General features: G+C 35.1%; 1 protein-coding gene across 2 annotated transcripts in view; it reads right to left on the bottom strand.

Moving 5' to 3' along the window:
• Positions 1 to 478: 478 nt before the first annotated feature.
• The window catches only part of LOC138327990 (uncharacterized), a 44764-nt gene continuing 21374 nt past the window's right edge, over positions 479 to 23868 (bottom strand). Inside the window, exons 8-13 of one of the 2 annotated variants that reach the window (XM_069274534.1) lie at positions 22735 to 22815; positions 18438 to 18536; positions 11792 to 11902; positions 9060 to 9152; positions 7572 to 7770; positions 479 to 6808 (exon numbers count right to left, since the gene is read on the bottom strand). In XM_069274534.1, coding sequence (XP_069130635.1) covers positions 6613 to 6808; positions 7572 to 7770; positions 9060 to 9152; positions 11792 to 11902; positions 18438 to 18536; positions 22735 to 22815 — 779 coding nt within the window. In that variant the 3' untranslated portion in view covers positions 479 to 6612. The remainder of the gene's footprint in view (positions 6809 to 7571; positions 7771 to 9059; positions 9153 to 11791; positions 11903 to 18437; positions 18537 to 22734; positions 22816 to 23868) is intronic. The other variant, XM_069274535.1, reaches the window with a different exon arrangement.

The following is a 23868-nucleotide window of genomic DNA, read 5'->3' as shown; positions in this document are numbered from 1 at the left end:
CTCCAAATGATTTGTGAAAATTGAAACACTAACAACATAAATGACTTGGACATCAGTGTATTTTGATAAATTAAAATATTCCTTGGTCCATTTGCAGTTGATATGCTCATCAGGGAAGACAATGCCAGCTAGCATCTTTATAATTTTTATTTCTTGCCACTATGGAAAACTTCTGGTCATCATTGCAAGGTTTTGTTAACTTTGATCTATAATGAAAAGTCCTCGCCTGCTAACGATTAATGTATGAATAACATTGGTATGGTGGAACTGATACACTGCCCAGTTTCACGAATTTTCCTTTGAATTAACTTTAAGGAATTCCTTAATTAAGATTTCTCCATAGAAAAGCATTACAGAAGTTAAAAAAAAATCTAAAACAAACTCCGGAACTTTCCTAATTTCTGTAATGCTTTCCTATGGTAAACTTCTGATCGTAAAACTGGGCCCAGGTGAGCTAAGAAACCAACAGACCACAACATTGAATAAATTGTTTTATTAGCAAAACATACTTGTGTGAAACTACCTGATTATACAAAATGATGTGTGTAAACAATGGAAATACATATAACAGATCGCAACATACCAGACCTTATATCTCCCAAAACAATACGGGGGTTTCAAGATACATCATGACATGGGTAAAGTAGGAGTTACTATTGATTTGACTGGTCGTTCTGTGACGTCCGAAAAATTGCATCACAATCACTGGAATGTGGAACTAATCGATGGTATCATACTTTACCCACATCATTTTGATATCTTGAAATCTACTTATTGTATTTGTAAATAACATTATCATATCATACACGTACAAAAAGTGAGACAAGATTCATTATGAAGACTGGACTGTGACACAGATATCAGACAGTTAAAAATATCGTTATACATGTACCTTTTTGGTGGGCATGTATACATCTGTATCTACTGATACAATTCAAATGCATATAACATTACAGAGGCAAGATCTCTTAAAATATCTACAACTCCAATTTGATTTACTTGATCACAGTATACATTTGTAAAATGTAAAGGTATTTCATGATTAACTAATAATAAGTAGTTAATCTATGATACATAATTAATCTAGAAATGAGGACATCTCATTAAAACTGAACTGCTGTAAGATTCTAAATGTTCTCCAACAATACACAATAAAATTAGGACAAGAACATGTCATGGCACCAATATTAATTTCATGTGGTGCACCAAATCTAAAAAGAATAATACAAACATATTGAATATAAAAAAATTATAAAATCATTAGACTTAACATTCGGAAACATTCATTACGTTTAGAAATTGTGAGTGTCGAGTCGATGAACAAATTCAATAATACATTGGAAGAACTGTGGCATTAAAACCATATTGAAGACATTGATACAAGACGGCTAGAAATTATGCAAAAGACACGTAGTTTATTTTATCTGAGGTCTACAAACTGAATGGGCACCCTCAAGATTTTATTACAATGTATATCAATTTTTTTTTATTTTCAAAGGAGTATTCCATCTTTGCATATTACAGAGTTAGCTCCCTTGTTGGTAGGTATCGATTGTTCCGTCATATTTTGTGAGCGCAATTCACATGGTTTTCTCCGAAATGTATGACAATACGCTCGCAATTAAACACATGATGTTACAACCGATACCTACCAACAAGGGCAGATAACTCTGTAAATGCGCAATGATAATTATGTACAGATAATGGATTAAGGAGGACAAGAAGCATGTTGCTTAATTTAGACCAAAATCGGGTATATATTTCATTTGGATAAAGTGTGATTCACTATGATATGCTTTATGGGAAATTTATACTTTGTACCTTTAATTGTGTAATTATAGAAGAAAAATGACTTGCCTTCTAAGCTTATATACATGAATCTAATACAGCCAAGATCACTTCGCCGGAAGTTGCGGATTTCTCTATAAATTATCTGCCAGAGGAATTAACGAAGTAGTACAAAGCCTCAATGAAAGGCATTCAATATACAGTACCAAAATATATTCCTGTTCTGACAGATCTAAGTTATGGCAATTAATGTTTGATAGCTGTTTTATATTTTAGAACGTTTTATAGATATTTACAAGAGATTCCAAAGGTATTTTGGCACTCACCATAGAATGATCTATAACACTAAAAAGAGGGACCTTTTCTCTGCAATTCAAACTTTCTTAAACATACTTTTTCTTGAGAACAATTCTTTCAGTACTTTCTGAGAAATAACAGTAACAAATTTCAATTATCAAAATCCAAGATTGCTTCCTGTGGGCGATTGTTTTTACCAATTGATCTCAAAATGCATTAAGCACAACTAGGGTGATATTAGTTTAACGTCCTATTAACAGCCAGGGTCATGCAAGGACGTGGCTGGTTTGTTGGTGGAGGAAAGCTGGAGTACCCGGAGGAAAACCACCGGCCAGCGGTCAGTACCTGGCCCACATGGGATTCGAACCCGCATCCCGTAGGTGGAGGGCTTGCGGTAAAATGTCGGGACATCTTAACAACTCGGCCACCATGGCCATAAACACAACTAGGGTCTTGGGGGAACCTGCATATGAAATTTGAAACAAATCCCTTTAGGTCTTTCTGAGAAATAGCAGTAACAAGAATTGTTAACAGATGGAATGACGGACAAAAGGCAATTTGAATAGCCCACCATCTAATAATGGTGGGCTAAAAGATTCAAAATAAATTCATCTATTCATTACAAATAAAACCTCGATATTAAGTAAAGTGAAATCTCTTTAGAACACAAGCTAGGAGAATATCAGAGATGAACTAAAAACAATCATCAATTGCACACAAACATATAATCATTGCAATGTCTTTTAAAAGTTTCTATATATAATCAACAAAACTCAGAGCCACTGGAATAAGGTTAATCAATTCTAGTACCGGTAATCCATTACAGTATTGAAACATATGATGCCAGAAAAATTATTGCATGATGCAGAATAATACTTTATATTGTAATACTGTAATCATAATATGTATCATATCATTACCATATTAATTAAAGCATTCAGTTCAGCTTTAAAAATACTGCAGCAACACAAAAAATTATTCCTTTTAATTGCTGAAAGCAATGAATTATTTGGTTCTTTGTGACTCTGGCAATAACTGTAAAATCTGATTTAATTTAAACCGGATATAGTAATATTAATGAGACGTAATCATAAATCCTTATTTAAAGATGCTCCACCGCTGACAAATGGTATTTTTTCATTATCAATTTCTTCAGTTACAAAAGTAACTTACTTTACACCATTATCACCATTGAAAAGTTTGAGCTTCTAATTTTACTTCAACTTAAAAATATGAAAAATAATTAATTGCATCCCGAAAAAAATCCATGACACTATATCCTATATGAAATGAAATACTGATTGCGCATGCATCAAAGGCGAAACAAATTATTTTATATTATGTTTTTGTGTTACTAGTAATTAGGCATATATATACACGATTAAACACCAATTATTTTTCAAATGATGAATATCATTTATGCTCTGTTGGCGGTGGAGCATCTTTAAACAAAATTAAGGAATTCATATACCTATATATGCATAGAATATATACATGTATGTGAAATCAACCTAAGGTCAGGTGACCTAACAAAAACAACAGGTATGGTTATTTCATATAAAACCATGATTATCACAGATACCAGCATAAATACTAACAAAATATTTACAGTCTGGGTATAAAGGTGATATCAGGCAGCTCAATATTAATATCAACATTAGATATTAGATATTGTATTGTGCACATACAGTATTCAGTTTCATTTCTGACAAACATTTACATTTGCTCAACTAATACAACAATTTGTGGAATTTTTGTCTTTTCTTTTAAGAAGTACATTATATATATATTGATAATTTACTTCTATAAATTAGTAATTCAAGGTGACTTGTGTGTGTAGTTAATGCATGCACACCCCATATATATATACCCAGGTAGATTTAACACTAATGGTATTAACTATAGAATTCAACAAGAGGATCACATGGGTTTAGTAACAATGGCTAAACAATAACATATCTTGTGTCTTGTGGTCCCATCATATAGCTAGTAAAACTTAAACCTAACAAATAGTGAATATAAGTTACAGTAAAACACAGTTATAACAAACTTCTAGGGACCAACAAGATAACTTTGTTATAAGCATGGTTTTATTATACACTTATTACATATATAACAAACTTCTAGGGACCAACGAAATCACTTCGTTATAAGCATAGTTTGTTATACACTTATTACAGATACATATTTTAGGAACATTGAACGAGAAAGAAACTTACTACATTAATCATAACCATGAATTCGTTGAAAACATGTTCATTATAAACATGTTTTACTGTATACCACAAATAACTATATACCCCTGATATAGAATTATCTCCCTTGGGGTAGATATCAATGGTGACGTCATTATACTTTATGAGTAAAAAATATGTTGTTTTAGTATAGAGATATTATACACCAATACTTAGCAGTTTACTCACTGAAATTGCATAAAAAATATGCATATCCCTGGTACACTTACTATTATATATTGTAATGTCCAGTACTAGTAATTAAATATATATTCTGTCTCAGTAGTTTATATATACTGCACAGTCAAGTTATATGGTTTATATTAACCACTGCTGATAGTACACTTTTATGTTTTAGATCATTAAAATAACAGTACTCAATAAAGTTCAGTACAGTAAGAAAGCAGCCTTTGTTTATATCAAAAGGATGGAAGGAAAGGAAAATATTGTACAGTACAGTTGGAAATATGGAAAGAGGGAGAACAATATTCTGTCATTAAGAAAACACAAAATCTGTAAGAAAAAAACACCAATTTGGAAGTAAATTGATCATTTCATGTTTGTTTCTTCAAAACAAGTTAAAATATATTCTTTCAACAATATGAATGAATGCATAGATTAGATGGTAAAGTCTTATCTATAATATATAGATAAAATAAATCTATAATTATATCATTACATAACAGCTGCATACTTCATTGATAATGTGCTGCCAAAATTTTATTTAGGAACTTCATAAGCAAATATAAACATTTTATATATACTTGTAGATGAAATATGAGTAGTGAACATTATTTACATATTAAGTAGCATTAACATTTACATCTTTGTTCTTGTATCTATACATTATATATAGCACATTTATACTACAAGCAAACCTTTTTCCCAGTGCATCATATTGTGCTATCATAAAAGTGTTTTTATGTGATCTACAGTAAATACTCTTGTTAAATACGAGGTACTTCTTTCTTAACATTACTGATAAGCAACAACATTTATTTGTTAATAGTCTTACTCCCCATATGACTTAGATTACCTCCTTTATTTATGCTAAAATATGAAGTTATCTTCCTTCCTTATACAATCCTACATAGATATACATAATACAACATTGCACAAATGTCCTTCAACTCATACAGCCAGGCTTAATGCCCCATACCATCTCCTTTATACTGGCAACATGTGTTAAAAATCTTTATGTAAATATTTTCAAATACTTTTATTCACCAATATTTGGTTTGCTTTGTTTGGTTAACATATCTTACCAACAACCTGCATGGTCATATGAGGACATGTCAGGTTTGTGAGGTGGAGAAAAGTCGTAGTCCACGGAAAAAACCCACAGACCAACGGTTAGTGGTTGACAACTGTTCTATATGTTTTGGTTTGCTTTGGTTTACATGTATATAATTACATCCTATTGACAGCCAGGGTCATTTACATGTAAAGATGGCCTCCACATGTATGTGGTATCTTGCGATGTGAAGTGCGAGTTACATGTTTAAGAGAATGTAGTATATTTGTGTTGTGTCTTCTTGTATAGTGGACCTCTTGCCCTTTTCTTGCCGCCAAAGAAACCAGGCAACACACCCCATCCAGTCACATTATGCTGGAAAAGGGCAAACCAGTCATCCCACTTCCATAAAGCTGAGCACTACGCAGGAGCAGAAACTACCACTTTTATAGACTATGGTGTGTCTCGGCCAGGGTACAGAACCCAGAGCCTACCTCACAGGGGCGAGCGCTCAACTTCAGACCAAAAATTGAGACAGTGCCAATGAGGATATTAAGAAGGACAAAGTCAGTTAGAAAGAAGACAAGGATAGGATCCCAAATTAAGTCGCCTTTTATGATCATGCAGTGGGGACAGCAGGTATAATTCTGATGAATTATCTGCAGGGTCATGTTCTATATGGAATTTGAACTCACCACCCAATAAACCAATAACAACAAACAGTATTTCAACCTATTGATAGATGAATAAATAAAATGCTGTTCACAAGTCATGGTGATCAGTTTGAAAATAAACTAACAAAAATAACATATAGTGTACATGTATTATCATAAAACAACATGAATGAGAGCAACTTTGTGTCTTTTGATAAAAAATGTTAGCAAAATATAAATTTAAATCTCTTATCAATAAACAATGTGACTTGTAAAATTAGTACATAAATAGAAAATTCTTATTCTTCGGATCTCAACAGATGAACAGGCTAATGATAATGGATATTACCTGTTTTTGTGAATTTTTTAAATGGCACAAGGAATACTATATGGAATTATTTGGCGCTCAATCTTGTTCCTTTTTTAATACTCTGTTCTTTGAACTGGAACAAAAACTACACGCCTTCTCATGATTTTCACTGACTAAATATGGGACCAGAGACTTGTATCCATTTTGTTCACACCACTGCACTACGTGGCCAATGTTTACAGGATAACATTTCAAGAATTCCGTGAGAATGGTAATAGCTGGATTGGTTGATCTGTAGAAAAAGAAAAACACAATGACATACATATATAAACCAAAACCAAAAATTCATTTAAAAAGAATTATTAAAATGTTGAGGGTTTCAAATTTTACAAAAACTATAATAACAATTTACCGAAACAAGGACTTGCTATACCTTTAACAGATCTGGCTCCCATTTCTCGAAACAAACTTAAGTCAAAAACTAACTTAAGTCATAAATTGCAATATAAGTAAGATAAGTGAAAAAACTTAAGTTTTGACTTCAGTATGCACTATCGTATTGAGAAATTGGGGCCTGTAATAGTTAATGACCAAGGCAAAGGCTAATTTATCTTTTCACATCTGATTGGCTACATACATAAAATATATGCTGCTTTTGTGCTCATTTTCCCAGGCATTACAAATTAAAAGTTCCACAAGACTGAATGTTGTACGTCACAAAGATGGAATATAGTGCTCAAGCACTAATCATTATACAATGTAGTACAATTTTATCTGGGTAAGATACAGTCAACCAACTTTTCTTCATATACAAGGTCTTTTGTTTATCTCCGCAAATTTATGTCTTCTAGTGTATCAACAATTCTTGCATAGTTGAATTCAAAGGTATTTCCATTCAATGTTAAATCTGCAAACGCTTAAAATACTTAAAAGTTTACGTAATCTCTGCAAAAATATTTTGAAATGGAACTCATGAAATTTAGTAGCATAAAAGAAAGTTGTTTTATAGTAGATAAGAAGAAGATATTATTAAGGAAATAAATATCACATCTTACGTTTCACAATCAAACTTTAACTTTGATTTAATCTCCATTTCCCTTTGTTTAAATCCTGAAAAATTCCTCTCCAAAATGTCAACTGCCATCCTGCAAATTGGTATCTGACGATCCTCATCAATTGTATTCAGAATACAGAACTCAAAGCATTGGTCTTGTTGTAGAGAAAGGTTAGCCAGTTGAACGTCACAGGTTACATCTGAAGATTATTGTATAGATATTATAATACAGCTTTGGAATTCTATACATCAATTAGTATGTAATGATTGACTCAGGTCTTAAGAAATAAAAACATATTGTTTTTCAAAAATGGAAAGTACCAAATGTTCAGTTAATATCATACAACCTCACTTTCGCTAATAAAAAAGAAATTAGCCTTACAGTAATCAACTGTGCCAGTGAGGTATAAGTATATACCAGTGTTTCAAATAGAGCAGGCACTGCACCATGGTTATTGAAACAAACACCATTGTTTTAGAAATAGTAGGCACAAATCTGTCAGTATAAAAGTAAGATTGACTACGGCACTTCCTAAACATGGTGCGTCCTTAAATGATTTTGGCTGTTAATAGGATGTGAAACCCAGAAACATATATAAATTGAGATTGGCAACTCTGCCATTTTTACGATCGGCAGATGTACCTCTGTATGTCCATAGGGGTTTTTAGATAAACTCTTAAATAGTAACTTTGATATGTTATAAAAGTTAAGTAATTTTTACAGATGGTTTGAGTACGATTTTGGAAAGAAAAATAATATTTTAATTTATATTTATATATCAATAAAACAAAATGCACTTCCGGTTTTGAATGTCTGATTTTCGAAAAACCAGGTGAAATTGTTTTATTTTCATGCTTTCAAAAAATCATATTAAATAACATCAATTGGGACAACTGATCACATCAAACCATGATATTATGTTTCAACTTTGTGTTGATGCAAAAATATCATGTTTAAAAGAATACAAGAACTTAAAGGTCCCACTGCCTGTCAACAAAGACAAAGTATGAGTTTCCAATCTCTCTATATATATGTTTCTGGTGAAACCAAACAAACAAAATGGTGTCTATTACTGAAACAGCTAGTTCAGTAACTGAAAGTAGATACTAGTCTATCAGAAATAGTACACTTCTGTCTCACAGTTGAAGAAGACATCAATCATACCTCGTAATATATACAGGTCTTTCAATATTTTAGAATAAAAGTGATCGCAATCTTAAACTGTCAAAATATACAAGCAAGCTTTCTTCCAAGAGAGAAATATGAATAATATGAACAATTTCCAAGGAAAACAAACGTTCATATGCAGTGGACCCCAGATAATCAGGACGGAAATGTCGGGGAACAAACTACACCTAATATTACATATTGATTAGAACACAGATTTTGACAGTTCAGAAAATTCTGGAATATTTAGGCTGGGAACAAAGGTGTTGGGATTATCAAGGGTTCACTGTACCAGATGGTAAATCAAGTAAGGTTACCTACCACATTTATCTGGTATTGGTGTATTGTATGGAGAAGAACTTAGACCTGTGATTGGCCCTCCTTCTGACAGTTGGAATGAATCTAAATCTTGCACTAAAAATAAAAGGAAATGGCTTTAAGATTTGCTGCTATATGACCTAATGAGATGTCACTAAATCAAATCAAATTTCAAAGATCAAAATTATTAATTGACAAGAAAGTTTCCGAGAAAACCAAAAGTTCATACAAATCTAGTAATCTAGTTCATACACCATATAGCATGTAATTTTAGTGAGGATGATATTTTCACGATCTCACAAGATTTTGCTATTATCAAGAAACTTTGAAAATATTGTGAAATAGATAAATCATATAAAACTTGAAAACAATTTAAACCACTTAAATTTGATTTCCTCAATTTCTGTAAAAATTGCACAAAATTTCAACAGCATAAATAACCGGCTGTATGAATTTTATATACATGTACCAGGTGCATTGAATTTTATATACATGTACCAGGCACATTAAATTTTTTATCCATGTACCAGGTACATTGAATTTTATATCCATGTACCAAGTACATTGAATTTTATATCCATGTACCAGGCACATTGAATTTTATATACACGTATCAGGTACATTGAATTTTATATACATGTACCAGGTGCATTGAATCTTATATACATGTACCAGGTACATTGAATTTTATATACATGTACCAGGTACATTGAATTTTTTATCCATGTACCAGGTACATTGAATTTTATATACATGTACCAGGTACATTGAATTTTATATACATGTATCAAGTACATTGAATTTTATATCCATGTACCAGGCACATTGAATTTTATATACATGTACCAGGTACATTGAATTTTATATACATGTACCAGGTACATTGAATTTTATATACATGTATCAAGTACATTGAATTTTATATCCATGTACCAGGCACATTGAATTTTATATACATGTACCAGGTACATTGAATTTTATATACATGTACCAGGTACATTGAATTTTATATCCATGTATCAAGTACATTGAATTTTATATCCATGTACCAGGCACATTGAATTTTTTATCCATGTACCAGGTACATTGAATCTTATATACATGTACCAGGTGCATTGAATTTTATATACATGTACCAGGTACATTGAATTTTTTATCCATGTACCAGGTACATTGAATTTTATATACATGTACCAGGCACATTGAATTTTTTATCCATGTACCAGGTACATTGAATTTTATATCCATGTACCAGGTACATTGAATTTTATATACACGTACCAGGTACATTGTACATTGAATTTTATATACATGTACCAGGTACATTGAATTTTATATACACATACCAGGTGCATTGAATTTTATATACATGTACCAGGTATCTTGAATTTTTTATCCATGTACCAGGTACATTGAATTTTATATACATGTACCAGGTACATTGAATATTATATCCATGTACCAGGTACATTGAATTTTATATACATGTACCAGGTACATTGAATTTTATATACACGTACCAGGTACATTGAATTTTATATACATGTACCAGGTACATTGAATTTTATACACATGTACCAGGTATATTGAATTTTATATACATGTACCAGGTACATTGAATTTTTTATACATGTACCAGGTGCATTGAATTTTATATCCATGTACCAGGTACATTGAATTTTATATACATGTACCAGGTACATTGAATATTATATACATGTACCAGGTACATTGAATTTTATATACACGTACCAGGTACATTGAATTTTATATACATGGACCAGGTATATTGAATTTTATATACACGTACCAGGTACATTGAATTTTATACACATGCATGTACCAAGTATATTGAATATTATATACATGTACGAGGTACATTGAGTTCTATATACATGTACCAGGTACATTGAATTTTATATACACGTACCAGGTATATTGAATTTTACATACATGTACCAGGTACATTAAAATTCAATCTGTGTACACTCAAAGCCTGTGGACGCATACTTAAACTTATATTCAAATATTTTAATAAGTTGTACCTGTATATATAGTGAAAAGTTTGGTTCAGACTATATTCAAACAGAATCAAACAGTCTTAAAGGGACAATTTACTCAGGCTAATTCTTTTACATAACCAAGAAGCAAAATATAGCATAAATGTATTGTTCTACATTTCTTATGAAACATATAACGTGAAATATTGACAAACTCCACGACGTTGTTAAGTATTTTAATTATTATCGTTGAAATATCAAATCGTTGATCAATACGATTAAGCAGGTACAATATGGACGCTGTACCCATACTCGAGCCAAAGTCACGGACGTTAAACAAATAAACTACATAACCACTGAGAAGGTGATACAATGATTTTTAGGCAAGACAATGCACCTAATAAGGTAAAAACACTGTCAGAGTGATTTGAGCAGTTCTAGACAAAAGTTGCATTACTCTACGACCAAGGGACAGGGTTCGGTATACAAGAAGTTCGACCACAATGTGTAGTGGCAGAAGAGAGCGAGTTTGAACATCTACACACATGTCACAACCATGGGCTTTTCAGGCATATCACAGTAAAACCGACTGATTTAATTTCCATTAAAACTGGTTGTTTTCCGATATATGTGTAAATTTTAATGTTCTCTTAGACTGAATTGTCCCTTTAAAGTTATGGCGGTAACTAACTTATATAACTTTAATAAAAATCTCAAGGTGAACAAGTCTTCTACCTTCCTCACAGTCCATTCTTATCCTTGTACATGGTTTTCCAATCACTGAATCCTTTTCTGGTAAGCACTTCCATAACTGAGAATCTGGCCGATCAACACTAGGATCCGTTTCTAGAAACACCAACAACAGAGATGACAACAAAACTAAAGGCTTGTTTATATTGGAATACTGTAAAGCAATTTATTTTCATGTGTGATGTAATTTTGTAAGCGATCACAAATCACAAACAAGAGATCCCAGAGGGATCTTGGCGCCCACCAAAGAATGATCTATATCTGACAAAGGAAAGATGGATCTTTTCTCTACTTTTTAAACTTTTTCAAACATACTACATATAAAATTTGAGACAGATCGCTTCAGTACCTTTTGAGAAATAGCGGTAATAAACTTCAACTATCAATATCCAAGATGACTCCTTGGCGGCCATCTTGTTAATCAATCGGTCCCAAATCACAATATGCACAACTAGGGCCCTAGGGGAACCTACATGTGAAATTTGAGAAAGATCTATTCAATACTTTCTGAGAAATAGCGATAACAAACTTTGAATATAAAAATCCAAGATGGCTGCCTGGCAGCAATTTTGTTGACCGATCGGTCCCAAATCACAATATGCACAACTAGGGCCCTAGGGGAACCTACATATGAAATTTGAGACAGATCCCTTCAGTACTTTCTGAGAAATAGGGATAACAAACTTTGAATAACAAAGTCCAAGATGGCTGCCTGGCAGCCATCTTGTTCACCGATCAATCCCAAAATACAATATGCATAACTAGGTCCCCAGGGGAACCTACGTATGAAATTTGAGACAGGTCCCTTCAGTACTATCTGAGAAATAGCCATAACAAACTTTAACTATCGAAATCCAAGATGGCGGCCTGGCGGCCTGGTGGCCATCTTGTTCACCGATTGGTCCAAAAATGCAATATGCACAACAAGGGCCCTAGGGGAACCTACATATTAAATTTGAGAAAGATTCCTTCAGCACTTTTTGAGAAATGGGGATATCAAACCTTAACTATCAAAATCCAAGATGGCCGTCTGGCGGCCATCTTGTTTTTCCTATCAGCCTCAAAATCTGTATGGCACAAATAGGGACCAAGGATAACCTCCATGTGAAGTTTGAACAAAATCCCTTCAGTAGTTCTCAAGAAATATAGATAACAAACTTCAACTGCCAAAATCAAAGATGGCTGCCTGGCGGCCATCTTGTTTTTCCGGTAAGCCGCAAAATCTGTATGGCACAACTAAGGACCAAGGGTACCCTCCATGTGAAGTTTGAACAAAATCCCTTCATTAGTTCTCAAGAAATATTGATAACAAACTTCAACTGCCGAAATCAAAGATGGCTGCCTGGCGGCCATCTTGTTTTTCCGATCAGCCTCAAAATCTGTATGGCACAACCAGGGACCAAGGGTAACCTCCATGTGAAGTTTGAACAAAATCCCTTTAGTAGTTCTCAAGAAATATCGATAACAAAATCCCTTCAGTAGTTCTCAAGAAATATCGATAACAAACTTCAACTGCCAAAATCAAAGATGGCTGCCTGGCGGCCATCTTGTTTTTCTGATCAGCCTCAGGTAGCAGAAAACAGTAGATTTGGACAATCTATGAAATTAAGGCGCATGCTTTAGAAATATAGATATAGTCATTTAACTGTAAAAAATACCTGTACAAAAGTATATATATAATTAATCAGCACAACTTTTGCAATTACAATTTGATATTTTGACACAGATTTGGCCATATTCTGTGCTTATTCATGCAAGTGAATACCATGGTAACAACAAAAAAATACCTGAAAAATTGCAAAATATCATGATTTTTAGCCCAAAATTGCAGAAAATTGTACTACTGTAAAAATTACCTGTACAAAAGTATATATATAATTAATCAGCACAACTTTTGCAATTATTAATATCCACTTGTTCAATTTGATATTTTGATACAGATTTGGCCATACTCTGTGCTTATTCATGCAAGTGAATACCATGGTAACAACAAAAAAATACCTGAAAAATTGCAAAATATCATGATTTTTAGCCCAAAATTGCAGAAAATTGTACTCAATTTTTTTCTTAAGACCTACCTTAAATTGAGCACTTCTATCACAATGGCAAAATAAGCCAATTTATTTCATAGGTCGATTAGGTGGATTTTTCAATATTTTTGCCTAAACCCGCGCCATGGATTTTCCTTCAAGTAAAGCTAGCATTTCCGGTCAAGACGCACTTCCGGAGGAGCCCAGAATTGTAATCTCTAACCCATTTTTGTTATGTTTATTTTTGAAAAAAAATGAAACTTATATCAAACCCTCCATATTGGATGTACCAATTTCAGAATATATTTTATTTTTTATTGTTTATGCATGGCTCAAAACAGGGGCTCCCCACTTAATAAAAATATAGACCGTGGCCAGGCTGTTCTTCTCTGGTTTGCTACCTTATACACCAAGTTATAACTTTCTAAGCTTCTCGAAAACCCAAATATTGTCTTGAACATGATGCGACGAACAAAATGACATATCCGGTTAACGCGTATCTTTAATAGTCACCGAGTACTGCCAATTTCCCTGAATGGTACATTTTGATTGATTTTCCTCTCAAACAAGCGACAAGGGGAGGTAATTTTAAAAATTAAAAGTCCTATAACTCTGTCATTTACTGAAATAAAATGGATTTGAATATTGAATGTGTTATTTTGAGATTCTCTCTATGACATGCAGTGGAAAAAACAAGGATTTCATCAATATTGACCCTGCTGTATGACGTCATAATTACTATGACGTCATCAGTAACCATGGCATTATCAGTGTGTATCTATGACGTCATAAATATTCAATGACGTCACAAATAAGGTCAGAAACCCTACTTATACTGTTGCTCTGCAACAGATAAACTGATTCTGATATCTAAATAATGACATGACATCAAGGATTTGGAAATTTCATGAATATGACATTATGGTTTTGTATTCTTACCCTGGAAATAAGCATTTTCATGAATAATCTGTAAAAGTCTCCGCCACCCCTATTTTATCAAAAATAGACTCTTTTTTCCTCATATAATTAAGAAATTGGTAATAATAGACAATACCGGCCTTGCCGCACACTCAATTTCTGACAAATACATGCATTTTTGAGATCAAGACAAGTTAAATAGTGTTTTTACAGAGAAAATCACAAAATAACACTATTGCTCTAAGTTTCCGTGGATACCGGGCAATAAATCAAGTTAAAATAATCAGAATTCATTCAATATGGGTTGTATAACATCCAATAAGTTATAATGAGTTAGTTTTCAAACAAATTAAAGCAAAATGAATTTTAGCCAAATTATTTAACAATAAGCATGTATACATGCCATGAAAATGAGCAAATAAGCCAATTACCTCCCCTTACCCATCCCATGTGAAAATCATGATTTCTCCCTGTCTATGACCTGTTTTCTTGAGGTTCCCAGCTATAATGAACAGAGGCGCTGCTTATTTACAACCGACAATGCACTTCCTTCGAAAACCTCTTTTTCCATGCAGTATAAGGTAGCAGAAAACAGTAGATTTGGACAATCTATGAAATTAAGGCGCATGCTTTAGAAATATAGATATAGTCATTTAACTGTAAAAAATACCTGTACAAAAGTATATATATAATTAATCAGCACAACTTTTGCAATTACAATTTGATATTTTGATACAGATTTGGCCATACTCTGTGCTTATTCATGCAAGTGAATACCATGGTAACAACAAAAAAATACCTGAAAAATTGCAAAATATCATGATTTTTAGCCCAAAATTGCAGAAAATTGTACTCAATTTTTTTCTTAAGACCTACCTTAAATTGAGCACTTCTATCACAATGGCAAAATAAGCCAATTTATTTCATAGGTCGATTAGGTGGATTTTTCAATATTTTTGCCTAAACCCGCGCCATGGATTTTCCTTCAAGTAAAGCTAGCATTTCCGGTCAAGACGCACTTCCGGAGGAGCCCAGAATTGTAATCTCTAACCCATTTTTGTTATGTTTATTTTTGAAAAAAAATGAAACTTATATCAAACCCTCCATATTGGATGTACCAATTTCAGAATATATTTTATTTTTAATTGTTTATGCATGGCTCAAAACAGGGGCTCCCCACTTAATAAAAATATAGACCGTGGCCAGGCTGTTCTTCTCTGGTTTGCTACCTCAAAATCTGTATGGCACAACTAGGGACCAAGGGTAACCTCCATGTGAAGTTTGAACAAAATCCCTTCATTAGTTCTCAAGAAATATTGATAACAAACTTCAACTGACAAAATCAAAGATGGCTGCCTGGCGGCCATCTTGTTTTTCCGATCAGCCTCAAAATCTGTATGGCACAACAAGGGACCAAGGGTAACCTCCATGTGAAGCTTGAACAAAATCCCTTCCGTAGTTCTCAAGAAATATCGATAAAAAACTTCAACTGCCAAAATCGAAGATGGCTGCCTGGCGGCCATCTTGTTTTTCCGATCAGCCTCAAAATCTGTATGGCACAACTAGGGACCAAGGGTAACCTTCTAGTGAAGTTTGAACAAAATCCCTTCAGTAGTTCTCAAGAAATATAGATAACAAACTTCAACTGCCAAAATCAAAGATGGCTGCCTGGCGGCCATCTTGTTTTTCCGGTAAGCCGCAAAATCTGTATGGCACAACTAAGGACCAAGGGTACCCTCCATGTGAAGTTTGAACAAAATCCCTTCATTAGTTCTCAAGAAATATTGATAACAAACTTCAACTGCCGAAATCAAAGATGGCTGCCTGGCGGCCATCTTGTTTTTCCGATCAGCCTCAAAATCTGTATGGCACAACCAGGGACCAAGGGTAACCTCCATGTGAAGTTTGAACAAAATCCCTTCAGTAGTTCTCAAGAAATATCGATAACAAAATCCCTTCAGTAGTTCTCAAGAAATATCGATAACAAACTTCAACTGCCAAAATCAAAGATGGCTGCCTGGCGGCCATCTTGTTTTTCCGATCAGCCTCAAAATCTGTATGGCACAACAAGGGACCAAGGGTAACCTCCATGTGAAGTTTGAACAAAATCCCTTCAGTAGTTCTCAAGAAATATCGATAACAAACTTCAACTGCCAAAATCAAAGATGGCTGCCTGGCGGCCATCTAGTTTTCCCGATCAGCCTCAAAATCTGTATGGCACAACTAGGGACCAAGGGTAACCTTCTAGTGAAGTTTGAACAAAATCCCTTCAGTAGTTCTCAAGAAATATTGATAACAAACTTCAACTGCCAAAATCAAAGATGGCTGCCTGGCGGCCATCTTGTTTTTCCGATCAGCCTCAAAATCTGTATGGCACAACTAGGGACCAAGGGTAACCTCCATGTGAAGTTTGAACAAAATCCCTTCAGTAGTTCTCAAGAAATATCGATAACAAACTTCAACTGCCAAAATCAAAGATGGCTGCCTGGCGGCCATCTTGTTTTTCCGATCAGCCTCAAAATCTGTATGGCACAACTAGGGACCAAGGGTAACCTCCATGTGAAGTTTGAACAAAATCCCTTAAGTAGTTCTCAAGAAATATCGATAACAAACTTCAACTGCCAAAATCAAAGATGGCTGCCTGGCGGCCATCTTGTTTTTCCGATCAGCCTCAAAATCTGTATGGCACAACTAGGGACCAAGGGTAACCTCCATGTGAAGTTTGAACAAAATCCCTGCAGCGGTTATTAAGAAATAGTGATAACAAGCATTGTTTACGGACCGACGACGGACGACAGAAGACGGACGACGGACCACGGACGCAGGGTGATTTGAATAGCCCACCATCTGATGATGGTGGGCTAAAAATAACCATGTGAAAATGTTGACATTAAAATGTGATTTCAAGTCGCTGTGAAAATAATTTGATTTACCATATCATATAATTGGCCTAATTCAAAAGCTGTATGGTAAAGTCATTATCCTAGCAACAGATGTCTTTGTAGATGTCACATCAAAGACATATTTTACCTGACTATATAGAAACGAGATGAAAACTTTTGTTTTTATTCATAAATTTTATACATGAATGGCGACAACATTTGTGCAGGACTATTGTTTCTATTGGTGATGGAATGACGACAAAAGATGATATCTAGTGCCAAAGTCATTTCAGCGGGAAGATTACAAAAAGTTACATTCCATCAACACAGGAGATACTAGTCCAGCACAAACATTATCTGGAATCATGTGGTTTGTGAATAAGTTCCGTTTGACCTATGTATAAAGACCACTTTCCCGCTTTGATGGTCTTTATAGACAGGTTTGATTGTAATTATATAATAAGTCTTACACTCATGCTATGTAATATGAAATTTATAATAACTCATTTAAAAATTGTAGGTGTCACTCACCTAAATGCTCATGGCTCATCAATCTAGAATTGACTAAGACGATCACTACCTCTAATTTCAGACCATGTCAACTAATTGAAAATGACTTGTTATTTTTGAAAATAGAACTGCTATATTTACTATTTGTATTACTTACTGATATATCATTCCTTTGTACAGTGATTTTAAAATAGCTTTCCAACAGTAATACTTGTTACTAAAGGTAACAAAATCAGGAGACATTCATTTATACTGGTAGTCCAATAAATCTAACACAAACAAAACAATTACCTGAATATGCTGCAGCACCTTTCTGAACTACTTGGAATTTATCTTCCTTAACATGCACCAACGGATCAGCTAACGATGTGGTTTGAGTGGAATCACTAACTGTAACAAGAAATACTACATTTCAGCTACATACTGTAAACTACAGTCAAAATTGTTTTAAGAGACCTTCCAAAGGAGATTGAAAAATAGGTCACATATGACAGTTGGTCTCTTAATTGAATCACCCCTTTCGAAACAATTAAATACATGTATCAATGTATATTGTGGGACATGTTTTGACAGTTTTGTTGTACTAAAAACAGTCACAATAAAAGGAAATTATTAAATATATAATATATCACATAATCTAATACATCTTTTAATTATGTATTTAATTTTAGGCACTTTTATTTTTCAATTATCTATTTATTTTTTATTTATCTTTCTGTTTTTATTCGTGAATAAGATTAAAAATTTCTAAAACAAATATTTGTTTAGGCCTACCACTTATATATCATAATTAGCTACAAAATTAACAATGTATTTAAAAGCAGAAAAAAATAAAAATGATTTAATCTAAAGAATTGATGACAAATGCATTATATGAAAATGTTCACTGAAATTGAGTGTTTTTTATATTGACCTAACTTGAGTGTTGTGATAAGGTGACTGACCGAGAGTTGTGATAGTGACCTACCTTGAGTGTTGTGATAGAGTGACCTACCTTGAGTGATGTAATAGAGTGACTTACCTTGAGTGTTGTGATAGATTGACCTACCTTGAGTGTTGTAAAGAGGAGTGACCTACCTTGAGTGTTGTGATATAGTGTCCTTCCTTGAGTTTTGTGATAGAGTGTCCTACCTTGAGTTTTTGTGATAGAGTGTCCTACCTTGAGTGATGTGATAGAGTGATCTACGTTGAGTGTTATGATAGAGTGACCTACCTTGAGTGATGTGATAGAGTGACTTACCTTGAGTGTTGTGATAGAGTGACCTACATTGAGTGGTGTGATAGAGTGACCTATGTAGAGTGACGAGTGTTGTGATAGAGTGACCTACCTTGAGTGTTGTGATAGAGTGACCTACCTTGAGTGTTGTGATAGAGTGACCTACCTTGAGTGTTGTGATAGAGTGACCTACCTTGAGTGTTGTGATAGAGTGACCTACCTTGAGTGTTGTGATAGTGATACTGAGTGTGTATAGAGTGACTACCTTGAGTGTTGTGATAGAGTGACCTACCTTGAGTGTTGTGATAGAGTGACCTACCTTGAGTGTTGTGATAGAGTGTCCTACCTTGAGTGATTGTGATAGAGTGACCTACCTTGAGTGATGTGATAGAGTGATCTACCTTGAGTGTTGTGATAGAGTGACCTACCTTGAGTGTTGTGATAGAGTGACCTACCTTGAGTGTTGTGATAGAGTGACCCTACATTGAGTGTTGTGATAGAGTGACCTACCTTGAGTGTTGTGATAGAGTGACCTACCTTGAGTGTTGTGATAGAGTGACCTACCTTGAGTGTTGTGATAGAGTGACCTACCTTGAGTGTTGTGATAGAGTGACCTACCTTGAGTGATGTGATAGAGTGACCTACCTTGAGTGTTGTGATAGAGTGACCTACCTTGAGTGTTGTGATAGAGTGACCTACCTTGAGTGTTGTGATAGAGTGACCTACCTTGAGTGTTGTGATAGAGTGACTTCCTTGAGTGTTGTGATAGAGTGACCTACCTTGAGTGTTGTGATAGAGTGACCTACCTTGAGTGTTGTGATAGAGTGACCTACCTTGAGTGATGTGATAGAGTGATCTACGTTGAGTGTTGTGATAGAGTGACCTACCTTGAGTGATGTGATAGAGTGACTTACCTTGAGTGTTGTGATAGAGTGACCTACCTTGAGTGTTGTGATAGAGTGACCTACCTTGAGTGTTGTGATATAGTGTGTGACCTTCCTTGAGTTTTGTGATAGAGTGTCCTACCTTGAGTGTTGTGATAGAGTGACCTACCTTGAATGAAGTGATAGAGTGACTTACCTTGAGTGTTGTGATAGAGTGTTGTGATAGAGTGACCTGGCTTGAGTGTTGTGATAGAGTGACCTACCTTGAGTGTTGTGATAGAGTGACCTACCTTGAGTGTTGTGATAGAGTGACCTACCTTGAGTGATGTGATAGAGTGACTTACCTTGAGTGTTGTGATAGAGTGACCTACCTTGAATGAAGTGATAGAGTGACTTACCTTGAGTGTTGTGATAGAGTGATATAGAGTGACCTATGTGTTGTGATAGAGTGACCTACTTGAGTGATAGAGTGACCTTACCTTGAGTGTTGTGATAGAGTGATTGTGATAGAGTGACCTACTTGAGTGTTGTGATAGAGTGACCTACCTTGAGTGATGTGATAGAGTGACTTGAGTGTTGATAGTATAGAGTGACCTACCTTGAGTGTTGTGATAGAGTGACTTACCTTGAGTGTTGTGATAGTGACTACCTTGAGTGTTGTGATAGAGTGACCTACCTTGAGTGATAGAGTGACCTGAGTGTTGTGATAGAGTGACTACCTTGAGTGTGATAGTGATTACTGAGTGTTGTGATAGAGTGACCTCTTGAGTGATGTGATAGAGTGACCTACGTCGAGTGTTGTGATAGAGTGACCTACCTTGAGTGATGTGATAGAGTGACCTACCTTGAGTGTTGTGATAGAGTGACCTACCTTGAGTGTGTGATAGAGTGACCTTGTCGAGTGTTGTGATAGAGTGACCTACATTGAGTGTTGTGATAGAGTGACCTACCTTGAATGAAGTGATAGAGTGACTACCTTGAGTGTTGTGATAGAGTGTTGTGATAGAGTGACCTGGCTTGAGTGATGTGATAGTGTGACCTACGTTGAGTGTTGTGATAGAGTGACCTACCTTGAGTGATGTGATAGAGTGACCTACCTTGAGTGTTGTGATAGAGTGACCTACCTTGAGTGTTGTGATAGAGTGTTGTGATAGAGTGACCTGGCTTGAGTGATGTGATAGAGTGACCTACCTTGAGTGTTGTGATAGAGTGACCTACCTTGAGTGATGTGATAGAGTGACCTACCTTGAGTGTTGTGATAGAGTGACCTACCTTGAGTGATGTGATAGAGTGACTTACCTTGAGTGTTGTGATAGAGTGACCTACATTGAGTGGTGTGATAGAGTGACCTATGTCGAGTGTTGTAATAGAGTGACCTACATTGAGTGTTGTGATAGAGTGACCTACCTTGAGTGTTGTGATAGAGTGACCTACCTTGAGTGATGTGATAGAGTGACTTACCTTGAGTGTTGTGATAGAGTGACCTACCTTGAATGAAGTGATAGAGTGACTTACCTTGAGTGTTGTGATAGAGTGACCTACATTGAGTGGTGTGATAGAGTGACCTATGTCGAGTGTTGTAATAGAGGTTGTACCTAGAGTGACCTACATTGAGTGTTGTGATAGAGTGACCTACCTTGAGTGTTGTGATAGAGTGACCTACCTTGAGTGATGTGATAGAGTGACTTACCTTGAGTGTTGTGATAGAGTGACCTACCTTGAATGAAGTGATAGAGTGACTTACCTTGAGTGTTGTGATAGAGTGTTGTGATAGAGTGACCTGGCTTGAGTGTTGTGATAGAGTGACTTACCTTGAGTGTTGTGATAGAGTGTTGTGATAGAGTGATCTACGTTGAGTGTTGTGATAGAGTGACCTACCTTGAGTGATGTGATAGAGTGACTTACCTTGAGTGTTGTGATAGAGTGACCTACCTTGAATGAAGTGATAGAGTGACTTACCTTGAGTGTTGTGATAGAGTGTTGTGATAGAGTGACCTGGCTTGAGTGTTGTGATAGAGTGACCTACGTTGAGTGTTGTGATAGAGTGACCTACCTTTGAGTGACTGTGTTAGGTGATGACCTACCTTGAGTGATGTGATAGAGTGACCTACCTTGAGTGTTGTGATAGAGTGACCTACCTTGAGTGGTGTGTGATAGAGTGACCTACCTTGACCCTATGTCGAGTGTTGTAATAGAGTGACCTACATTGAGTGTTGTGATAGAGTGACCTACCTTGAATGAAGTGATAGAGTGACTTACCTTGAGTGTTGTGATAGAGTGTTGTGATAGAGTGACCTGGCTTGAGTGATGTGATAGTGTGACCTACGTCGAGTGTTGTGATAGAGTGACCTACCTTGAGTGATGTGATAGAGTGACCTACCTTGAGTGTTGTGATAGAGTGACCTACCTTGAGTGGTGTGATAGAGTGACTTACCTTGAGTGTTGTGATAGAGTGACCTACCTTGAGTGTTGTGATAGAGTGACCTACCTTGAGTGCCAGTATTTGATGATCCTGTGGAAGACTTGTAATCTTTTAGCTCAACTCTGTTTCTGACACTCTTTTCTGTATCTGAAAATATAGATGTATAAAATTATGTAATTATATGACATAACAGGTGATCAGAGACAATCGAACAAACACAAATACTGAAATGTATATTGGGAGTTGTTAAAACAAAAGATGTTACATTTGAGCTCCCATTAGCTTAGTGCTAAAATATTGCACAATTTTTATGTAGATGTATGTAGATTTTATTTTCAGTCACAGTTTTTACTGAAAATTTTTCAAAATGGTGCAATAACCCCACAGTATGACAGAAAATACTCTTTAATGTGTAGATATGAAAGAATGCAGTCTACCCTCTGGATCATTAAATGTTGTAAACCTCTTGGCAAGTCTTGAGCCCATCATTACATTTTGTAACCCTTGGATAGTCATCCAATTCATTCATATCCACACATCTCATTACCAGTATCTGATTAAATTTCAACATATCAAATTATTGTGCACATTGGCAGACATGTACCGGTGCCTATCCAACAAATTTGGTAGTCAAAAAAACTGTGACATTTCATGGCAAGAGCATAATAAAGACAATTTTATTGCACACCCAACATATACAATGTACCCTCAAGCTGGTTATTTACACACGTCAAAATTTACATGATGATAGCTAGAAGACAGAAAATTTAATTTCAACCATTTTGACTCTTTCTCATCTCTTTTCACTATAAGTGATAACAAGAGGACCAGAGGGCCTGTATCGCTCACCTGGTTTGTAATGCCAATTACTGTTGTGAATACTTGTTAATTGTTTCTTTTCTGAAGGAATTTGAATATATACCTCTAATTCCCCTATTGGGCCCCACCCCTCCTGCCCCGGAGGATCAGAGCCAAAATTTATACAAGTACTGTTCCCCTTCTCCCAAGGATGTTTGTGGCCAAATTTCGTTACAATACATGCAGAACTCTAGGAAAAGCTGCGATTTATAGAATTTCTCTCTATTTCTCCTATTGGGCCCCGCCCCTCCTGCCCCCAGGGGGTCAGAGCCAAATTTTATACAAGTTCTGTTCCCTTTCCCCCAAGGATGTTTGTGGCCAAATTTGGTTACAATCCATGCA

The sequence above is a fragment of the Argopecten irradians genome, chromosome 7 (assembly GCF_041381155.1).
Source record: "Argopecten irradians isolate NY chromosome 7, Ai_NY, whole genome shotgun sequence".
Taxonomy (NCBI): domain Eukaryota; kingdom Metazoa; phylum Mollusca; class Bivalvia; order Pectinida; family Pectinidae; genus Argopecten; species Argopecten irradians.
The sequence above is the reverse complement of the archived record's forward strand: the minus strand, read 5'-3'. Positions and strand labels throughout refer to the sequence as shown.